Consider the following 23,547-nt stretch of genomic DNA (forward strand, 5'->3'; position numbering starts at 1 on the left):
GTAACCAATCATGTGATGCTACATCACCTGCACAAGTATTGGGGCCTTTTTTACACACCTATTGGTCTCACTTTTTTTTGGGCTGTTTTGGACACCTTGACAAAAAGCATGTTGATGTGGCACTATACTTGATGACACAACTAATGAGTCCTCTCCCCTAATTGTTTTTTAAAAGCAAAATCTTATCTCTAACTCATTAAGCGAGGTTTAGTGCTTAGTCGTGTTAGCATATTACGTTCCCTTATTATTTCCCTTGTAAGTCCTAACTTTTGTATAAAACATTTGAATAAAACAATTCGTCAGAGAAAGTAAAGACGTCTTGCCAGCGCAGAGCAAAGATTCTCTACACTATTGAAGCTATTTAGCAAGAGTCCATATGTGAGCAAGATCTCTAAGAAAGGAGATCGATTTGAATTGTGTGTATTTTTCTCGGAAGAAACATGAACGTCTATAAGATTTTCTCCAACATTTCCATAGCAGGTGTTAGACGTAAGAAAAAGAAAGTAATGTAGGATATAGAGTTTCGCAGGCGTAGTTTTTTAAATAATTTTGTGGATTCCACTGCGTAATAACTTTTGAATTGTTGCGGTTTAGGCGGAAGAAGAGGGCTGTCCAGTGCTGTAACACCTGAAGGCCAGTCGGAGTCTTTTTTCTATCGCCACCGATACTTATTGTCAGGTTTAGTTCTCCTGAATGCGGGCATTGGAGGTATAAGATATTTTTCTTTTTCTCTCTTGTTTAATCGCATTCTTAAAAAACAGAAAAGAAAAAAAAGGGTTTGGCACTCAGATTGTGGAGGCAGTTGCTTTTTTTTCCCTCTCTTCTTTGCCGCCTTGTTAGATTAAATTGCCTTGTGAAAAAGAAATTAGGGTTTGACAGCCAGACTATGGGCGACTGCTCTTTTTTTTTCTTTTTAGCTTAAGGTTTGACACTCAGACTGTGGACAATTGCTTTTTTTGTTGCTTTTTAAGTTAAGGCTTGACACTCAGTCTGTGGGCTGCGTGACAGCGGTTTTAAGTGATGGACTATGGGTTGTGTCAACATCGAGGATAAAAACATGCTATATATACTTTTTGTGTATCCTATCTTCAATACCACATAACGATCTCTGTATCTTGTTGTTTAGATTTGCTGCCAACCAGCAAATTAAGCACCAGTCGTTCTCATACAAATGCACGTCGGTACCATTATGGTACACCACAATCTGTTTGAATTGTTACCTTCAGTCTCATTCAATTGTACTTTCAGACGCGGAATTCAGTATCTTGTCTCTCACAATTTCTTTTAAGATTTTACGATGCTAAATGACCAAGGTTGTAACGGTTCTGGATTATATAACTTAATTTTCAGCCGAGGATCCTTCAGTGATGCTAATAGGTTTTACAGTATCCTGCTTAGTGTAAACAATTAGGTTTATGAACTAAATACAAAAGGTTTGTGTGATCTGGCTGATTAGATAACTGTTGAGCTACAGCTTATATGGACCAGCTAGGATTTGAACCTAAGATCTTCCATTTGCTGCTCCAACTGAGCAGTCCATCCTTGGACCGGGTGTTGCTTATTTCCAACAGCCCCCGTAAGCCATACATTCCATTTGCTGTTGGAGTGCTCTACGAACTGAGCTACCAGCTCCTCTATGGTTAGTCCATCGTTGGTCTGAGTGTGGCCTATTTCCAACAGTAACAAGATCATTGGTTATACAACAACTTGAATTCTTGCGCTGATATCATTGATCCTTCAACAACTTGAATGTCAAATGTCAATGGACAACACATTAACAGAGTGGTTAACGTGTTCCGAGTGGAAAATATCTGTTCTAGATTCTAGTTAACAATAGCCAGGGAGTCTTGACTATCGACAATGAGAAGAAGATTACATTGGATCCCAAATTAGTAACAACCAAAAAAGAGCCACATATGTGGGACTGCTAAGCAGATTTATTATTGTTTAACTAGGTCTGTACAGATTCGAGATGTCAGATGAAATGACTAGCTAATAATATAGGTGCATTCTGTCATGAAACACTGTAATACGTTACACAATTTGCAGTGAGGAAGATAATGCAGAACCATAACTGAAGTTTTTACAGCACACATTCTGTTGTTTGTTCTTCCAGGTGACAGAAGGTTCCAGCATCTAAGTATGTTTCTTGGGAATGGCTCCAACCTGTGTCAAGAAGGAATTCTTTGTTTGATTAGTGCCAGGTTCTGTAGAATGCTAATGATGGGAATGCTTCTTAAACATTGATTCTTGACTAGTAGACTCCCTGATCCACCTCGATCACGATCCCCGCCTTCTAATTTCATTGGGAAGAACAGAAATGAGAAGGGATTTGATTAGTCAGCCACACACATGGAAAGCCAGAAGCAGGAGCCTAATATGTAAAATTCTGACAATTCTAATCACAGTCTTTATCATGGCCCACCACTCATAGTCCTTGCTAGAATTTCTTTCAACAAGTTTTGCTTGATTTCTTAAAAAAGAACACAATAGAGCGGAAAGTCAAAGCACAAAGAAGTAATATTTTTACCCTTCTTTTTATTATCAAGTCTGCTTTGCCATCAACACTTCTCTGAACCGTTTATGCTGCAGTTAGTGGACTGAGATCAGTACCAGATAAATAAATGAGGCCAAAATTTGTCATTTTTGGAGACTATAGCTACAAATTCACATGTTTCACTTTTTATTTACCCTAAACGTATTTGTGTTCTCTGAACCATTCATGCTGCAGTTGGTAAATTGAGATCAGTACCAGATAAATAAATGAGCAAAAATTTCTCATTTTTAGAGATTAGTTACAACTTCACATGTTTCTTTTTCTATTTATCTGAATGTATGTACCTTAATGCTGATAACATTCTCTATTTTTTTTGATGGTTCATGTGAATGCTTTAGTAGCTAGCATACATCATCCTAATGTTTCTGCACAAACCTGCTTCATTCGTCCATTCTTTCTGAGATCACGATATTTTTATTTTCAGCATATTATGTTGGATTTGATTGTTTTTCGTTCTGTCCTTGTTCTGTTTTACAACTAATCTTACTCTCCCCTTTGTCTACTCTTTAGGTCGGTTTCTTCTTACATATTTGAGCCTCCACCTGTCTGCTATCCATCTATATATATGGTTTATCAACATTTTTGTATTTTAGTGCACTATAATCAACATACTTTTTTTTTCTTTTGTTATATCATTTTCAAGATAATAACAATCATCTAAGTCAAAATCATCAGAAGTATGGTGTCTGGGCTGGAATAAATCTCTGAACTGCTGCCACTGCTTGTTTGGGCATCTTGGCTGAATATAATCAAATTTTACAGTTTTACTGTTACAACTGCGTTTTCTTCTTCTAAGCCCATTGGCCAATGAATATTCTTTGCAACTTTGTTCAATTTTTTCATCATACCTGTGATATTTATATGGAAATTCATTAAAGCTTCTAGTGTTATTAACTCAAAAAATTGTTTCTCTATGTGATTTGGCTTGGCCAAAATCTCTTCCTACCATTAAGTTCTGGTTTGGTAAGTTCCACATATATGTAGTTCAAAAATTTAAATTTTATTTTGGCAATTGGAAGATGGGTTATATGATGCAGGGATCTGTGCATGACTGTGCTGTATGCTGCTATACTATACAATGTTGTGCTGCACTTGGGTAAACCGCTTGTAATGGACAGTAGAAGTGCAGGAGGTTGCATTTATTTGTTGAATGGTGACAAAAGGGGGTTTCACTTCAAACTGTAGACTGTAAGATGGTAGGAAAATAAAGTCATACACTGCCTAGATGCAGACATACAATCTGGGTTGCAATTGTACAGGTGGAGGATGTAGAAAGGCAAGGATGACTGACATCTGATGCCTGCTCTGCCCTTTTTTTTAAGTGTTTTATGTGAATAGTTCTTTCTATAAGATTTAACTGTCCATGATGCACCTTGCTTTTCACACAACATCAATTTTATTAATCAATTTAATTGTCCAAGTAAGTCTTTTAAAGCTGTGTAACACCCATATTTAATGTGGGCTGCAACTGAATAAAACCATGAAAATAGTTTAAATCCTATATTTAAAATTACAAATTGATGGCTGTCTAAGATTGTCATGTTGTTATTAAATTTTTGTTGATGGCTAAGCCATAAAATAGAGGCAATCCAAATGAAAGGAGAAAAGTGTAGAATTCATATTATAGGAACGGTTTTAATATATTGAATATTCTTCATGATTTAAAAAAAATGTTTTGCCTTATAGTTTGACCTTAATCCTCCCTTTGATTATCATTTTTTCTTTCACCACCTTAAAAGCATACACACTTCATCACCTTTATAAAAACATATGTACATCCATCGCCTATAATTACTCCTTTATGTTCCTTCCCAAGTTCTATCATGAGTCCATTTTATGAATTGGCTCTCCCATTTGAATTTAATAATATATAAATTTAAGTCTTCTATGTTCTCATTTATACAAATACTTGTATTTTTTTAGTCTTTGATTTGCCTACCTTGTATTTTTGACTTGTCAATATTTGAGCCCCCGTTGGCTTTGAACTCGATCATTGTTATGGCCTTAGTTTAAAGTATATAATTTTGATATTCACGTGTTCATTACATCTTTACGTATCCCATCATCCAAGTTCTTTAGCTATTCTACTTCATTGTTCATTACTTGATGAATTTTATATGGCAATAGCTAGAGGACATTTTTTTTAGCTTTATTTCATTAAACCATTATATTTTAATACTTGTGCCCTTGGCTTAAAGTTCATTCTTTGTTGTTGTTTATTGTTCCAAGTACATTCTCCACCTCAAAATTATCTTGGTTAGTTGTGCCTTGACTCTCAACTTGTTCTTATTGAAAAAGCCAATTGTATGTCAAAATAATCCACACATAGGAGATCATACTTCAATTTCCTTTATAATTTTGTATTCAACACTAGATTCACCCTCACATGTTGACTCTTTGTACTTTGAATTCATTGCATTTTCAAACTTGAGTGTAGGCTTCTGATCAATCTCTACATCTTCAACTTTTCATTCTATATACCTTGGAGGGTGTGCTAAGTGTGATTAATATGATTTCAAAGAACTAGCCATCACTACTTCACCCTTCTCTTTGACCCATTTTTCCTTCTTTTTAATTTGTACAATTTCTAAACAATTGCTATTAGGTTGAAAATTTTCATAATTCTTAATTTGCCAATGGAAGATGCCACTTGATAGATTTGTTTCATCATAGGAGGAGAATTGTAACTCCATGATTTGAGTGCATTAGTGTCCAGCCTCAGTCTCTTACATCTGTGCAACCTTAGTCTCTCCTATTCCCTTCAGTGGCATCACTTGGTTGCTCATCTTCACTCAATGCACACCACATGGTATTTGCACATCTATGCTCAAAATAGTCCTTGCACATTCATGCATAGTTGTTAGGCATTGGGCAACATCGTTATAAGCAAATTTTGGCTTTTCACATGGCTACACATGTTGACTTTTTGCAAGACCATATATGTGTGACATATGGGGCATTCATATTTGCATGAAAGGGCACCATACATGCTGACATGTGGCTGCACCCACACCATATGTTTGTCCTAAATAATTGGCACCATATGGGTTTCACACCTATCACATCACCTTCTCCACATGATAGAGTACATCATATACATGTGACATCTACAACATATTATGAAGGCCTAGTTGGTGGCCCATTTGTATAAATACTTGCATTGTACAAGGTAATGGTAGAGAAGAAATTATGAACATCTCTATTGCACCCATGTTATTATACATATCTTCCTCCAATATATCATATCTTTCAAACTCTTTTGTGCCTATTTCTAGCATAAGGCTTTGTTCATTTTTGTAAGTTTGAGATTATCAACCAATTTGTAGATTCACCCACCAATCCACTTGGGAATTTGATAATTCTGACAATTTAATGGGAATTTTTTTTTTTTTTTTTGTTTACAATGATAGAAATGTGCTTATAGTTACTCTCGTTTCCTTATTTGTTCACCATCTTATTGCATGGTCCTTTGATTTTGAAAGTTCTATGTTGCAAGCTAAATCAACTTTTCAAGGTCTTTTTAAGCTCAATACTTCTCTTTTAGAAAACAAATCTTGTCTTAGTGGTATTCAAAGTTGTGATGGAACGTATGTTTAGCTTATGCCTTTAGTTGGTAAGTGTTAGGAAAATGGTCTCTCGACTTTGCAGTTACATAAGGTTACTGTTTATGGTTAGTTTGTATTTAAGCACGGATTGGTTTGAAATTTCCCCTAAGCTATAAATTGGCTAAATAAGCATGTTAATAAATTTTTGTTGGAAGATCATGCATGGATTTGAAGATATTAAAGTTTTCATTTTTTAAAGTTTCAATGTTCAGTTTGAAGGCCTTTGAGGCATTTTTTGGTCTCGAAAGTGGTCATAATTTGTATAGCGGGTTATAGCTTGATAGAGCACTTCATGAACTTTTCGATGATTCAAACGGTTCGTTAGTCAAATTATCAAATATAAAGTTATGGCCTTTGGAAGCCGAGTCTCCTAAAATGGGAGATGAAAAAATGTGTTGGACACATAAATGAGTTGTGAGGGAGAGTTACACATGGTGTGTGTTTTAAAACATCATAAAGCATCTTAGATTGGAGATAAGTTGGGTGCCACTTTTGGGTGGTTATTAACTCATGGCTTTGTAATACCGTTTGATGGTTTCATTTATTGTATCCCCTATTGCTGTGACGTATTCACACATTGCCCCATTGCAAATGGGGACCCCTCCTTTTTTTGCTTTCTAGGGTTAGTCTTCCTGGCTTGGTCTTTTTAGGCTTTGTGCTATTAATCTTTGCATTGGAGAGTTGCCAGAGAGCTCATTAGGATAGCAGTGTCTGCTTGAATTAAAGTGGGTCAGTGGGTGGTCCAGGTCAGGGTCTCTATTGAAAGCTTCCTCTTGGTTAGGCCTGGGGACTTGTTTCTGGGGTTAAGTCTTGATTGATAGTAAGGGAATCTTTGTACCTTGCCATGAGTCTAAGTGAAAATCCTAGGGTGGCCTTGCCTTTAAGACCTTTGAAGGTTTGAGTTGGTCAAGTCAATAGATGATGAGTTCTTGTACTCTAGGCATTGATTGGTGTAACGTCCTGTTGTGACCATTTCACACATCGCCCCATTTGAAATGGGGACCCCCTCTTTTTGCTCGTTTTTTCGCTCGCCTTTCGCTTCATTTTTTTAGGGTTTTGGTAGTTTGTCAGTTGTCTGGATTTAGGGTCAAGCCTTAGGGTTTCCGTTACTGTCTTTTCAGGCCAGAATCCAGTCAGTTTTGAGAGCTTTTTGAGCTTCCTTTTGTAGGATGCAATTTTGAATGAAATGAATTCGCCAGAATGGTCTATTTTCAATTGGAATTTTGAATGCAGAGTCTTAATTTGTCTAAGTGTTGATGATGAAATGTGAATTTTATCCAATTGAATAATTTTTGACCAAATTTTGAGTTTTTTTGATATTTGATCCTGGGCATGGGGAATGATTTGTTTTTGCCTTGTGAAGTGATTAAACTTGTGAAATCTTGATATTTTAGCCTATAAGAGTAGGATCGCTCCTGTCCCTCAGTCAAGGACCAGGGCGATTTTTGTCTTAGATGATTTTCTTGCCAAGTTTGAAAGATTTCCAAGACATGGATGAGTGAAACGAAGTACAACAAGACCGTTGAAGATAAATTTTGAAGTTAGCAAAGTGAGATGAAGCCTACAAGAGCAAAATCGCTCCTGTCCCTCAGTCAGGGACCAGGGCAATATGGTGATTATGTTGCCTTTTCGCTAAGATTAAACCTCTCCAAGACGAAGTACAAGGTGGTGAGGACGTTTTAAGGCATCTCAATGAAGAACAAAGCATCAAAGGTCGCCAGTATTGAAAGATTTGCATCAAATGTTCAAGTTCGCTCCTGTCCCTCAGGAAGGGACTAGAGCGAAATCCTCATGAGACTCTAAATTTTGAAGGATTATCAAGCATCAAGTATCCAAGGGGATCAAAGGGACTTCATTTTATACGATGAAAGATATGGCAAGTTGATGGAAGCAAAGACAAGCTCAAGACCTTGAAGTTCGCTCCTGTCCCTCAGGTAGGGACCAGAGCGATATTGACTATAGTTGCCAAATCCTTCAAAAATCACGTTAAGTCAAGGTTATGCGAGATGATAAAAGGTCCAAGGTGTTTTGAGAAGATGATATACAAGGGTTTCGAACGTTAAAGGATCATCAATTTGAACAAGAAAGCTATATCGCTCCTGTCCTTTGGACAAGGACCAAAGCGATCTTTATTAAAACATTCATTTTTCCTCAAAATCAAGACAAGGCAGGGTCGCACAAGATCAAGATCGCCATTTGGAAGGCAATGAATGAGAAATTAAAGGTTAAATACGACGAATTTTGATTAGAATACCAGGATCGCTCCTGTCCCTCTCCAAGGGACCAGGGCGATGATCTTCCAAACATCAAAGTGTCTTGTAGAAGTCGAGTGAAATGAGAGTGGAATGAAAGAATAACATTGTTTGTCCCTCACAATGAAGATTAAAGTTCGAAGTTACAAAGGTCAAGGAGAAAACACCAGGATCGCTCCTGTCCCTCACCAAGGGGCCAGGGCGATATTTGCTAAATCACTAGTTATCCTTCGAAGATCATGACAAAACAAAGTTGCAAAGGGTTTAAAACGTTGCTTGAAAGGTAATGAACGAGGAGTTGATATCAAGAACGGAGAATTTCAAGTAAAAACATAGGGATCGCTCCTGTCCCTCTCCAAGGGACCAGGGCGATAATGGTCATAAAAGGCACTTGTTCACACAAGCAAGACACTCAAGTTCGAAATTCCTAGCAAAAATGCCAGTTCCAACGTAAGGATGAAGATGTTGAACGTCAAAAGCACAAGGATCGAGACTAAAAAGGTAGATCGCTCCTGTCCCTCAGTCAAGGACCAGGGCGATGAGGTTTGCATTTTTCCATCTCCAATTTTGGCGCTAAACAAACAATTTTGAATTTATTTTTAAATGCTAAATTCGATAAGCTTTGAAAATTCAATTAAATGGCATTTAAAATTTGTGCTTGATATTAATTAATTATTTTTTGCCTTGTAAAAAAAAAATCGAATTTATTAATTAAAAACGATGGCATTTAATAATTAATTATTAATTCATTAAAAAATTAAATAGAGCGCTTGGTCTTTATTTGTTTTATGAAGGTCGGCCCTTGTTATTTATTTAAAAATCATTTTTAATTGCCTAATTTTACCAAGGTAGGCCTAGTAGTAATTGAGGTGTGAGCGCTTATAAAGGAGAGGTGAGAATCGTTATTTTCACATTATCATTTTACCATTTCAAGTGTGATTTGAGGAAGACAAAGGAGTAGTGCGAATTGTGTGATTAGAAGTGCGAATTTTAGTTCATGCAAGGTGGTGCGAACTACTACCCAAAGGGGATGCGAACTTGAAGTTTCCATTTGAGCGAACTTGCCAAGGATGTCAAGGATATCCCAAAAGGTGGCGAAGTTGCTAGCTTGAAGATCACGTGGAAAAAGCCATCTAATATCAATTTTGCCTAGGCGATTTTATTCATTTTGCATTCTAGAGTTAGTTCTCAAGTAAGGTATGGCGATATTGGTTTTATTGTTTTAATTTTAATTTTTGATCATCATAGCTTAAATTTTGAATTTTGAAATTTTGAATTCCGGTACCTCAATCGTTTTTTAGGAAATGATAACTCAAAGACTTATCATGATGTTTCTTAAAATTTATTCTCTAGTCTATGTTATTCATTGCAAGATCTAGTTTCTCATTATGAAATGTTGTGTAGGTATGGCGACCCCGAAGGCGGGAGCATCCACCAGTCGTCCAGCTCTCATGAAGGAAGATCAAAAGATCGAAGAAGTGGAGACCAAGATCGTATCGAAGTGGAGCAACATTGGAGATACCAACTTGGGCAACTTCAGCACGAAGAAGTTTCGAGAGGTCCCTTACATTGGCAAGCCATCACCTGTCGCCCGGAGAATAATCGAGAGTGGCATCATTAAGGCGGCCGGCTTTCCTCCAGCTGTTCAGTGCCATGAGTTGATGATCGAGTGCGCTCGTCATTATGATCCTCAGTCCAGAACGATTGTGTCCAATGAAGGAAACACTTTGGCGTACCTTTCAGAGGAAGCTATAAGTGAAGCTTTCCATCTTCCAGAGCACAGAGACATGATATACAAGAGTATAGAAGGAGCCAGGTCAATGTACGAAGATGATCCAGATGCTTGTCTAAGCATCATCAACAAGAACTGGTTACTCAAGAGTCGTCCTCGCCTGAGCAAGATGCCGAACACACTGCATAGGATTGATTTCCAGGAGGAGTACAGAGATATGATCACAATGCTCAACCGAGTTACAGGAGCCCCTCACGCCTTCTATTTTGAGAAGTGGATGTTTTACTTCATCCAGGTGATAGTTCAAGGGAAAGGTACGATACATTGGGCTAGAATGATTAGCCATTGCTTGGACGTACAGTTGAGGAGACTCAAGGCTACCAAGTCCTTCCACATGAGTTCATACGTCATCTATGCATTGATTAGGAGTTTTGAGTACGCAGGACTACCTCACAGAGGAGTGATTGGAAGAGGACCCGGCGAGGTCAGAGCTTGTGATTCCTATGCCTACTTGCATCATCCGCCAGGAAGCAACTACAAGCTAGTTAATGATACCTTCACGATGAACATCACAAGGACGTTGCAAGGTGGGATTCACAACAGATTATCTCAGGATGCACAGGAATTAATAAAGAGGTACGGTGCTTGGTTTATTCAGTTTCCGAAGTTCACTTATATTAGAGTGCATGGATGTCCTTTACCTCCCTACATGTTGCCGAGATATCCGACAGACAGAATTGTGTTACTTGAAGTAACAAGACAATTGGCAGCATATGCGAAGGCATTCAGACACAGACATGGGAATGGAGTTCCAGTACCTATCATTTTGGGCAATTCAGTTGAGGTATGTCCTAATGCTTTAGCCATGGATGACGCAGAGAAGGAGTTAGCCTTGTATTCTTTTTCATCCTTTGCTTTGAGAGAAAGCTTTGATCCACATGGACATTTAGGGGAGACAGTCGGTAGGAAGTTTAAGCATGAGTACCAAATTGAAGATTTTATGATGAATCTCTTAGATGATCTTGAAGTGAAACGAAAAATGCATTCTAGATTGCCTTTGGATTTCATCAGGAAATGCAGGATTTACAGAGTGGCCGACCAAGCACAAGACAGTGGCAGACATATCCAGTCATCCTATGATCGAGAAAGCAAATCAATAAGGTTAGATTGGAATGAGCCCGAGGTCGTGGATTTAGATGCTTTGATGGCTCCAGTCTTGTCTTGTACTCGCAGATGGGTTGACATACAGCATCAAAAGTTGAGAGAGCAAGGCATAGCTATGACTTTCACTTTGGAAGAGAAACCAGCCGAAGGTGGAGCTAGTGTGAGCGAAGGCAATCCTAATCCTAGAAATTCAGGTGAAGGTAACCTTTGATGTGCCAGTGAGGGCAATCTCCATCCAAGAGGTTCGAAGAGGAAAGAAAGATCAGAAAAGAAGGAATCTTCCAAGAGGAAGCAAGGAGCCAATCGGGATCGTTCATCCGGTACATCTTCTAGACTAGAGAAGAGGACACTTCAAGTGGAAGAATCCATGGAGTCGATGGTACAGAATGATAGGCAGGAAGAAGGACAGGCACCGCAAGGGTCACCAGATGGATCTCTCCAAGATTACGAGCTAGATGAAGATCGAGAAGGCAACGAAATAACATCTCCTCCCAGACGAGAAGAAGTAGTACATAAGGAAATTCAAGTCCAAGAGACAAGATCAGCTATCCCAGATTGGTTGAAGGAAAGATTAACCAAGGTGATCGTGATAGAGGACGAAGATAATGCAATTGATTTAGAGAGCCTTGTTGGACGTTCTCACGAAGTAACAGAGAAGAGGAAGGCTACCAAGATGTCCAAGATGATTCGAGATGAGATTGGATCTAGAAAACTGCAGATAGCTACACCGGCAGTAGACAAATATGAAGGTGAGATCCTAGCAGAGGAATATGATATACAGACATTTGAGCTAGGACCATCCACAGCTGAGCAGACGCTAGATGATGCCACCGATTCATTTGAGGCATTGAAAGATAAGCTTAGAGAAGAAATGGAGAAGAATAGAAAGCTTGAGAGAGAGGTCGGTGCATGGAGGACATATTTCAGTCATCTCAATGAACCGTTGGGACGTCAGGATCTAGCTAGATCACCAGTACAGGCACTTCCACTTCAATCAATTAATGAGGCAGAAAGATTCAGGAATATGGTCCAGCGTACGAGTACTTGGATGGATAAATCTCATACAGTTGCCGTAGAGTTTGTAACAAGGATGATGAAGATTATTCATCAAGCTATCCAGGTTCTTGAGATAATCCACAATTTGATGATAACAGTAGCCGCATTTGCTCATACCAAAGATGTTATCATTGCTGTCTTGAAAGTAATTAGACACACATCAAGGAAGGTCTTAGCGCAGGAAAAGATCATGGATGGAGGACCTCACAGTTTGCTTCAATGGTCAACCTTACTCCATATGAAGAGTGTTTTCTTTGAGGACATCAGTACTAGATGTAGCCAAGTTGAGGAGGTGATCAATCCGATCCAGGACAGAGTATTTGAGGTACTTCGTATCATTCTTGGCAGGAGGATCGAGGTCGAGACAGATGTGGATATGCAGGAATTAGAGGATAGAATCAAGGTCATCTTTTGCAAGGACGCTAATGTCACAGATGAGCAATATGATCAGATGTTTGCCACCATGCTCCTGATTGAAAGAACAAAGGAACTTGAATCTTCATGGGACGCAGCTCTTCTAGATGCATTCGATCAGGTCATCCATTTGGAAGAAAGTATGAAGAATCTTCCCGATATTCCAATTGCAGAAATCGAAGGAATCGTATCAAGATTCATTGCATATGCTAAAAAAGAGAATTGGAAAGGGAATAAGATTCTAGATGAGAGGTTGTTATAGATGACATGGCATCTTATTTGTCATTGGTTTATGTCTCCTAGGTTTTTGTGCCAAATTTAATATTTGGCTATGCATTTAATATTGTTCAGTAAAAGGGAGGCCATTTGTAACAAACCCTAATTAGGGTTTAGGTGTCATGATCTTGACCGTTGATCTACTTTCAATCTGGACCATTCATTGTAATTGAGGATGCTATTTATACCCTCATTTTTTCATTTCATTTGTAATGTAATGTAATAGAGAATAGAGATAGTCAAGAGATTAGAGAGATTAGAGTTTAAAAGCAATTTTACTTTTGTAGCAAGATTGAGTTTGAGGAAAGGAATTCAAGCAATTGTTGTACATGACTTTGAAATCAATGAAATATTGAAGTTATGGTGTTTTGTTGCAACTTTCTTGGTTATCTTCATGGTTGTTCAATTTACTTGAATCATGCTCAATCAAAGTAGTGTGTTAATTTGAAGGACATAGTGTGAGACTTGATCTTTGGTAGGATTCGTAATCCAAACCACTAGCTTCTTGCTGATTGTAGGAACGCCTTGCGTGGTCGACTGGAGAATACCTGAATCATTTAAACCTTCAATCATTATTGTATCTTGGATATGTACCTTCGTGGTAGTGTCTTTGATCATTGATGCATTGAAAATCATTTTGTTACCTTAGAAGATCGCATCAATTTCAATTGAGTTGTTATTTTATGGCAAAATTGAAGTTGGTAGAATCTTGCCAAGTCTTGTCCACATGAAGTCATTCTTAGGGTTAGATTAGATTAGACCTCTTGCAAACCTTATTCCTTTTGTTATTTTTTGAAAAGCTTCTTAGTTTAGAAAAATTTCAGGCTTTCGGAGTGTAAGACCCCTTGAGGACACAACAAATCACATCATACCATTGGAAGCTTATCCACACGTAGAGACCCTACTAACCAGAACATTGGAGTCATCCTAACTGATCCTTCATGCGAATCTTCAGCAGTTAGAGACTTTTTTCAAGAGAGGATAAGATGCCTTTAGGTATTTTATTCTGTGTATGATGGTGTACAAAATACACGTCAACACGTCCTAAAATTGCGACACTTGCAATTTCGACTGCATTTGGGTCTTCACGATGGCGATGCAACACGGAACCTGAATGGAGACCCCGAAACTTGTTCATGACATCAAAAACTGCATTTTTTCAGCACCCTGGCCTGATCCTCCTTGCACCCTGTTGTCCCTGGAGGTGGGACCATGGCGCCCAGCGCCTTGGTCCCTGGCCCTATTTTGGGCCCGGTCTCTTATGGGGCTTCGGGTCTTTAAGTTTGCAAATTGGAAAATAAGGTTGCTATGTCGGCCCAAGGTCGGAAAAATCAGTCTTTCAACCCTAATTGACAAGTATATAAACTACATTTCCTCTCCCATTTTGAGGAGGAAGGACATATGTGTACAAGACGCGGAAGCGATATTCAAACATTCAAGCATTCAAGCATTCAAGCATTCCTTCAAGCAATTGAGCATTCTAAGTCTCCATTCAAGGCTAACTGTTGCATTCAAGACAAGGATTCAACCATTGAAGAGGAGATCACATCCAACATACAACATACAACAACATTTACACCTTCGCATGTAAGAATACAAACATTCTTACAACAAGGTATTAGTACTTGTTTACATTACAATCATTTACATTTACAACATTCTCATTTCTTGGTTAATTCCAAAACTGGGGTTTGACCTAAGGGCAAACCCCTAATCCCTAACCCCCCAATCGTCCTCTCTTTTCTGTGTGTAGGTTGCAGGTACGCGGCTGTAATTGAAGATCTGGAATCCTTGTGCAGAGACGAACAGATCCCCCTTCGTTTCGCTGATTTTTCGGAGGACCGTGTGCACGCTGGGCGCCATCGTCCCGTCAACTTTCGCTCAAATTTGCAGGACAGCACCGTCTCGACATTTTATTGCTAATTCCAGTTCTGCAGCTTCATCCTATATTCCTATCTTTGTTTATAAGTGAATCTTTCTCACTTTACATGCATTCCTAGCTCAATCCTTCCATCTACATTCTTTACAAAAGAGGGTAGCCTTGCTGTCTTAACCCTTGAAACTCATTTAGAATCCAATCTTGCATTGTGTGAGATTGGATCTTGTGGGTTTCAACCCCTCTTTTGAATGTAAAGTCTCCCCTAAGTGAAAACCGTCAACCCTAGTGACTTCCTTTCTTTTTCCTTGGAGTGGTGGGGGGAACACCTAGGGTTCGATCGCGATTTTCCGCTTTACAATTGGTATAAAATTGACCTATTTTGCCCTTAGAAAATGCCTAATGATCAAGTCTAGACTTAAAAGTTTGAGCAAAAGGTGAAGAATTTGAGCTAGATTGTTAAATTCGCTCCTGACCCTTACAAAGGGACAGGAGCGAAATCCTCCTTAGCTCCCTTCTGACTCCTATTCTGGACAAAACCTTCACTTTAGGGTGTGGATTGGGAGGAAATTAGCTTGAATTCACCCTTTGGATGCCTTTGAACAAACTTAGACTTAGTAATTTGGAGAAAAAGTCATGAATTTGAGCATTATTGCAAAATTTGCTCTTGACCCTTCCAAAGGGTCCAGAGCGAATTTCCTTGGATCTCCTAACTTAGGTAAAAAAGGCTTACTCCTACGCCTTGACTGAATGAGGAATGACCTATTTATGCCTTGTGAGCGTATTCAAACAAGATTGGATGATGAAAATGTTAGGAATTTGACCAAGATGGTCAATTTCGCTCCTAACCCTTCCAAAGGGTCCAGAGCGAATTTCCTTTGATCTCCTTGTTTGGGTCAAAATCTTTGGCGTGATTGAGGCAAGGGTGATTCATATACACCTTTGAAGTGAGTTGCAACCAAGTGAGATGAGGAAAGTGAGAAGAATTTGAGCTCAGAAGCAAAATTCGCTCCTGACCCTTCCAAAGGGTCCAGAGCGAAATCCTTAGAAAGGTCTAATTTCTTACCAAAAGCATTGAGTGGACATCACTTTGAGGGCAAATTGGCTTAAGTATGGAAAGGAAGGGATCAAAGTTCAAGTCTAAGGCAAGGTTATAAGTAAAATGAAGTGTGAATTGAGCCTAAAGAAGCAAATTTGCTCCTGACCCTTCCAAAGGGTCCAAAGCGAATTTCTTCAAGAAGCCTTGTACCTTGCTCAAACCTTTGAACTAATCCATTCCCAAGCATTTTTGAAGGCAATTGACTTGATCTTGATAAAGTAAGGGTGGAAAAGACAAGTCCAAGGCAAATTGAGTGTGAATAGAGTCTAGAAAAGCAAATTTCGCTCCTGACCCTTCCAAAGGGTCTAGAGCGAAATTCCTAGGACTCCCTATTTCGCCTAATGCACCCAACAGATCTTGTTTTAAGCTAAATTGAGGGCGAATTGACTTGATGGTGATAGAAGGAGGTTTGAAAAGTTAAGTTCAAGGCAAATAAATGATGAATGGCGTCAAAGGAAGAATTTCGCTCTTGACTCTTCCAAAGGGTCCAGAGCGAAATTTCCTAAACCTCTATTTTGCTCCTTGTTTGGGGTCGAAATCTTGGTTCCTAAGGCATGGTTGAGAGAGGATTGATGTATACTTGCCTTGAGAAGTGGATTGGAGCAAAGGAAATAATGGAATTGAGACTAAATGACAAATTTCGCTCTTGACCCTTCTAAAGGGTCTAGAGCGAATTTTACTTAAGCTCCTGACCCTTCCAAAGGGTCCAGAGTGAATTCTCTTGAAACCTCCTTTTGCTCTCAATTTTGTATCAAGCCTAACATTGATTGAGGTTGATTGAACTTAGAGGCATCCTTAGGCATGCATTTGGGTGAGTTGCGGTCACAAAGTGTGAAGAATTTATCCAAAAATGCCAATTTCGCTCTTGACCCTTCCAGAGGGTCTAGAGCGAAATTCCTAGGAGGTCTAGTGTTTTGCCTAGGCCTTTGAGCGAAACCTATTCTTAAGTATTTTTGAAGGCGAATGATTTGATCTCGGTAAGGTAAGGTTGAAAATGAAGTTATGTAAGGTAAATTGAGCAACTTTGTCAAATTTCTCTCCTGACCCTTCCAGAGGATCCAGAGCGAATTTCATTATAAGGCCTGTCCTTGGAGAGGATCCAGAGTGAATTTCATTATAGGGCCTGTCCTTGGAGAGGATCTAGAGGGAATTTCATTATAGGGCTTGTCCTTGGAGAGGATCCAGAGCGAATTTCATTATAGGGCCTGTCCTTGGAGAGGATCCAACGAATTTCATTATAGGGCCTGTCCTTCCAGGGGGTCTAGAGCAAATTGATCCTAATGCCATTCTTGTTAATGGTTTGAAGTGAGAAATACCATGTTAGGATGAATATATCGTAAGTGCTTGACACCATTTTTGTTTGTGTTGCAGATTAACAAAATCAAGATGGAGGGAGATCAAGCTAGGACAAGGGTGACCTCTTCGAGTTTCATCATCATCAAGGACACTTAGATGCATGAGAAGGTACCCGGGGTGTTGCTAAAATCAAAGGACTTCAAGTGTTAGAATTATCCTCAGAGAGATCACAAGATATCAGAAGAGGGATCTTATAAACATTTCAAGGCGAGGTGAGCTACCAGAGGAGGAGTGACTTGATCGTGAAGAGGCTTCATCAAACACAAGAGAGTCAAGGAAAGGTGCGCCATTCATCAAGTACATCAAAGACAGAAGATGGTCAACCAAGGTCAGTGCAAGGGAACGTTGAAGAAGTAGATAGTTTCAGAAGAGTTAATCGAAGTTAGCTTCTCATTATCACCACATTGAGTATCAAAAGAGATACAACGTTCCTTGACTAAGCAAGCATAGGACAAGGTGGCATCCTAGTCACTGTTCCTCCAGTCAGATAGGTCCACATCAGCATGTCCAGATTCAGTAAATCATGCTTGTACATGATGGCACAAACTTCGAGGCACCTACCCCGATTTCCTATTGGTTCACAAGCATTGAATGTAATTTTCTCATTGGCTAAGGGAAGTTTGTTGTAACAAACCCTAATTAGGGTTTTCATCTTGTAATCCTAGCCATTGATTGTAAATCAATCAGAGCCATTGAAATGTAAAGAGCTCTCTATATAAAGCTTTGGCTCTTCATTTGTAAAGGTTAATAGGGGTTTAATATTTAGTAAATAGAGGTTAGAATAGCTAGTGATCAATAGAGAGTAAATAGCAATTAGAGTAGATTAGGAAGAGAAGGCAAGAAATTGTTGCCTTAATTGTAAAAGATTCGATTTTCATTGAAGATATGGTGAAATATGTTGTCCCTTTGCAATGTGCATGGTTTCTTGTTAGATCTTCATATTAGATGGTTGATAATTAGATTGAATGGAGAAAAATTGTTGAATAAACTTGCTTGGAATCTACCTAGTCCAAACCACCAGCCTCTTACTGATTGTAAGGGCGCCCTGTGTGGTCAACTGGCATTGAATGAGCTTAATTTCAAATTGTTATGCATCTATTGTTCATGCATTAACTTGAATGGTGATTAGTGTTTGATGGTGTAACGATTTAAACATCTTCAAAATTCCCTTAGAAGATTGCATTGCGCTGGTGTCGAATTGTTCAGTTTGATGGTGAGAACTAGCCCAACAGGACTCCAACTAGTCATTCATCCATCTTCTTGCATTCTAAGCCTTAGAGTAGACTTTCCGAGCCTTTCACCTTTTGCTATTTCTTTATTATCCCGGTGAGTAGTTAGGACTCAAGTTCCAATAGATTAAATGTTCAGGCATACAAACGTAAGTCCCCTTGTGATTCCAGCATAATCACATCACACCAACAGAGCTTATCCACACGTAGAGACCCTTCATATAAGAACCTTGGGGTTATTTCGATTGATCTTTAGGCAAATCTTCAACATTCGGATAACTTTGTTCAAGAGAGGATAAGATACCTTGGTATTTTATTCTGTGTTCGCATGTGCATAAAAAAACATCAACACCTATATATTAGGTGCATGAGATGGAGGTTGTGTATAAGAGCCTTATAGCTCTTGAGTTAACTCTAGATCTCTAGTTGGTGATACTCTTATGAGAAGTTTGTTGTTCAAGTATATTATAATCTTGTTGATTTTAGAATAATATATTGGGCAACTCTTAGAGAGGGGTTTTTCTCTCGAAACGGTTTTCCCCTTGTAAATCATTTTGTCTTCGTATGCATGGTAGTTATGTTTATTTTTGTTTAATTTTTGTAATTGTTATAAAGATCTGAATTTTTTTTTTATTACCCTTCTCTCAATATTAGTGTCAAAAGGTGTTCTGCTACCTTAACTTCTTTACAAGTGGTATCGTAGCTTGATCAACTTTGGTTTTAGCTGTGGGTTGTTGGGTTTTTTGAACTAATCTATATCTGAGTGGGAGTTTGTGTAGAAGATGCTTTGTGATCTTGTTGCAGGAAACTTTTAGATGGCAAGTTCGTTAGGTAGAATGGAGATTGAGAAGTTTTCTAGTAAGAATTTTGAGATATGGAAATTAAAGATGGAGGATCTGTTAATAGATCGAGATTCGTGGGATATTGTTGATGAGAATGTTTCTAGGCCTTCGGATCTTATGTTGGCTAGCTAATGTGATGTTTTGAATCATAAGGCCAAGGGTCTAATTAGATTGTGCTTGCTAGGCTCTATTTTGATCAATGTCAATGAAGAGTCGTCTGCAAAGAAATTATGGAAGAAATTTAGTGAAATGTATCAAGCCAAATCTTTAGTGAATAAGATTATCTTGAGGAAGAAATTGTATTCCTCGAGTATGGAAGTGTTTATGAATTATAGGCTACTTGGAAGCATTTAAAATGTTGGTGGCTCAATTGGCATCAATTGGTGTCAAAATGGATGCAAATGAGAAATGCCAGATCTTACTTTGTTCTTTTGCTTGATTCGTGGGATTCTCTTGTTATGGTTATTGGGAGTACTGTTATTTTGAAGTCCGAAGATGTTGTGGGTTCTCTACTTTATGAAGAGATGAGGAGGAAGGTATCCATTAGTGCCAAGGAAGCCCTAAATGTTCATGAAGGACCTAAGGAAAAAAGAAAAAAGAATGAGAAGTGTCATAAATCCAAGTCCAAGTGGAGATCCAAATCTCCTAGAAAGTCCAAAACTATTTTCTAGAATTATGGTAAGCTTGGACACTTCCGTAAGGCGTTCAAAGAAGAAAACTAGAAGAAAAAGAAGAGATTTGAATATTATTTTGAGTTTGAGAAGGAAGATAGTAATGCATTGAATGCAACTTTGGCCACTGGTGTATCTAATGATGCATGGTTAATTGACTTAGGTGTGTCTTTCCATATGACCTCTAATAGAGATTGGTTTTTTGAATATGAAGAGTTTGATGGAGGTAAGGTGTACTTAAGTGATGATTCTTGTTTAAATGTTGTTAGCCGTGGTAAACCTAGAATTAGTTTTCTTGATGGTAGAATAAAAATAATTAATAGTGTATTGCATATCCTTGGACTTGAAAGAAATTTGTTTTCTATAAACAAACTAATAGATGCGGGTGTGTTGGTAGAATTTTCTGATGTAGGATGTGTTGACGTGTTTTTTATGACAGCGTCGAACACTAGATAAAGTTGCCTAACGGTCACTTCACTCTCTCTTGATCAAAGTGCGATTGCATGCTAAGATTGCAAGAAGTTCAAACAATCGACTCCAAGGTTCCTTCAAGCTACGAACGTGACTCTGTCGGCTGATGTGATTGCTGGTAATCCAAGGGGCCTTACGTTTGCATTGTTCTTTCAATTCTTTGTTGTGGCTGGAACTCCATCATCGGATATAGAAATTCTGCGATGCTGCTGCTTCAAACGGACTAAAATGAACTGAAAATAAAAGGGAAAGGGTTTAGAAGGATCTAAATCTACTCCTAAGGGCAGTGATAACAATGAATAGTGCTTTGGTGGACAAATTTCAAATAAACCAAGCTTTGCTTCACCAAGTTTAATTACAACTTCACAAGAACTTGTGCAATCTTTTGGGGATGCTAGAGGATTTTCAAATCGAGAAAGTACATTTGAATACCCAAAAACGACGCAATCCAAACGACTACCCACAATCGAACGCGACACAAATTTAGGGGGCTTAGACTAACTTTACACTGCAACTTACAATCAGCAAGATGCAAAAAGTATGAACCATGGAAATTCATCAGACACCATTACATTCTCCATTGAAATCAAAGCACTTTACTATTTCTAATCTAAGTGAGGAAGGTGAAACCATGCAAGCTTTGAAAAAAAAACTTAAGTGGACACCATCAGAGAACAATGTTTCACTGTTATTATCTCAAAACTTATCGCAACAATTTCATACAAGACTCCCTCCTTTACAAATGAGGGGGGTCACCCCATTATATAAGCCTCAAGCTATGATAACATGCAAAACCCTAATTAGGGTTTGCCCAAACGATTCTCCACTCAAGATGCAACAAGGTGGGAATCAACAATAAATACCCCATAAAGCCCATATACAATTAATTACAATTTTGCCGAAAATAGCACCCATAAAGCATTAATTAACCATTACATTTAAAAAGTGCCCACTATGCAATGAATGTACCCTCATGCAAAAATCGCCCATGATGCCATAAATGCACCATCATCCCTTGAACGTGATGACTGCATGCATGCAGAAGGAATCTGCCATAAATTCAACATGCAATGACCGGGTTGCCATTTGGTCAAATATTTCGGTAATGAATGCGCCACTCTACTGCCACGTGTTCAATAGATCCTCGCCATGCAAGTGGACCCCGCCGTCATATATCCGCTCTTGCACATCTAGAATTGTTGGAAGGAGAATTTGATTCAGGAAGAATTTTCTTGAAGTCTCTTCAACTTTCCTTGCTTGGAGAAGGGTTTCCATCAATTTTCACCATCTCCTACTTTTTAGGAATTTTGCACAAATTTGGGTTTCAAGTCTAGGAGAAAGAGAATTCTCCTACGAATCCAAATTTGTAAAATTTTTGAAATTTGGGTGTTATTTGATGCCAAAGAATGGATTTTTCAAATTTTTCCCCGAGGGGGAAATTTCTTGTTCAGTTCATCCTTGATTCCTTCCTTGCCAAGAAATTGTTTTTCCATCTACAATTCATCCCGTCGTGGAATTCATGTTGTGAAGGAATTCTCCTTTGAAAAGAAATTTGTTGCTTACTCTTGAGGAAGGAAATTCTTCATGCCTTAGCCAATTTTCATGATTTCCAATAATTGTCTTGAAGGAAGAAATTTCAAACACTTAGTCAATTTTTCACCTTTCCTGGAATTTTGTCCTGAAGGAAGGAATTTTTGACTCAGCCAAATTTTCACCTTTTCCAAGAATTCTGTTGTGAAGGAAGGAATTTCCATCACTTGGTCAAGTTTTCCACTTTCTTGGAATTTCTTCTTCTTGGGCGTAATTCTTTCTCAAGGAAGGAATTTTTTTGTGCTCTTTGAATTTATCACATTCGCAGGGAGCTTTTTGACTACTTTGCCACATTTCCTGTTTTTTAGGTATTTTCCTAAAATTTAGGACCTGGGTCAAGGAGATAGAGAATTATATCACGAGTCCAAATCTGCAAAACTTTCCGGAGTCTGATAAGATTTGGTGTCTAAAAATGGAAATTTCAAAAAATTTCTCGAGGGGATTTTTTTTTGCTTTTCATTTCTCCTTGCCCCTTTGACTTTCATGCCTTAGACAAATTTTCAATCTTCAAGCTTAAGTATGGATTTTTTTTTTACTGGAGAGGGAATTTCATCAATTTTGTGAATCCTCCATGATTGCTTGATTTTGGCGCCTGTCCTTCATCTTGGGTGGAATTTTGATTTGGTGGAGGATTCAGTGAATTTGTGAATCCTCCTTGCCTCCTTGGTTTTGGCGCTTGTCCTTCATCTTGGGCGGAATTTTGACTTGGTGGAGGATTCAATGAAATTTGTGAATCCTCCATGCCTCCTTCATTTTGGCGCTTGTCCTTCATCTTGGGCGGAATTTTGACTTGGTGGAGGATTCAATGAATTTTGTGAATCCTCCATGCCTCCTTGATTTTTTTCCTGACTTAGCCATTTCAACATCCTTTCCTTGGTCAGGGCACAATTCTTCACTTGTTCAAGGAGGAATAAATTTTTAGTCTTTTCCATGCATCATTCATTTTAGTGCACTACCTGAGTGTTGGGCGGAGTATTGCTTTGGTGAAGGATTCATGCACTTCTTCATCTCTCCCTACATACCTCATTATAGTGCCCTTCCTTGTCTTAGGGCGAAAATTCTTCATGGAGGAGGAATTTTGAACTTTCCATCCTTGACTCTTGCTCTTTGGCGCCCTCCCATGTGCTAGGGCGGAATTTTACATGAGGCATGGAATTTATACTTTTTCCACCTCTCCTTGGAGAGTCCATTTTGGCGCCCTCACCTGGCTTTGGGCGGATTTTTGCTAGGAGGAAGGAATTTTGACCAAGGAGTAATTTTCCTTTATCAGAATATATATATGCAATATAACATTTAAGTATAAGTTCTTATACTTCACAAGTTATATTTCATATATATTGTCAGGATGTTTGAGAGT

General features: G+C 38.5%; 1 protein-coding gene across 2 annotated transcripts in view; it reads left to right on the plus strand.

Moving 5' to 3' along the window:
• Window positions 1-303: 303 nt before the first annotated feature.
• The window catches only part of LOC131038276 (retrovirus-related Pol polyprotein from transposon TNT 1-94), a 70,735-nt gene continuing 47,491 nt past the window's right edge, over window positions 304-23,547 (plus strand). The window contains exons 1-2 of one of the 2 annotated variants that reach the window (XM_057970621.2): window positions 304-480; window positions 595-708. In XM_057970621.2, coding sequence (XP_057826604.2) covers window positions 441-480; window positions 595-708 — 154 coding nt within the window. In that variant the 5' untranslated portion in view covers window positions 304-440. Of the gene's footprint in view, window positions 490-594; window positions 709-23,547 lie in introns of both variants that reach the window. The other variant, XM_057970620.2, reaches the window with a different exon arrangement.

The sequence above is a fragment of the Cryptomeria japonica genome, chromosome 11 (assembly GCF_030272615.1).
Source record: "Cryptomeria japonica chromosome 11, Sugi_1.0, whole genome shotgun sequence".
In the NCBI taxonomy this organism is placed as follows: Eukaryota; Viridiplantae; Streptophyta; class Pinopsida; order Cupressales; family Cupressaceae; genus Cryptomeria; species Cryptomeria japonica.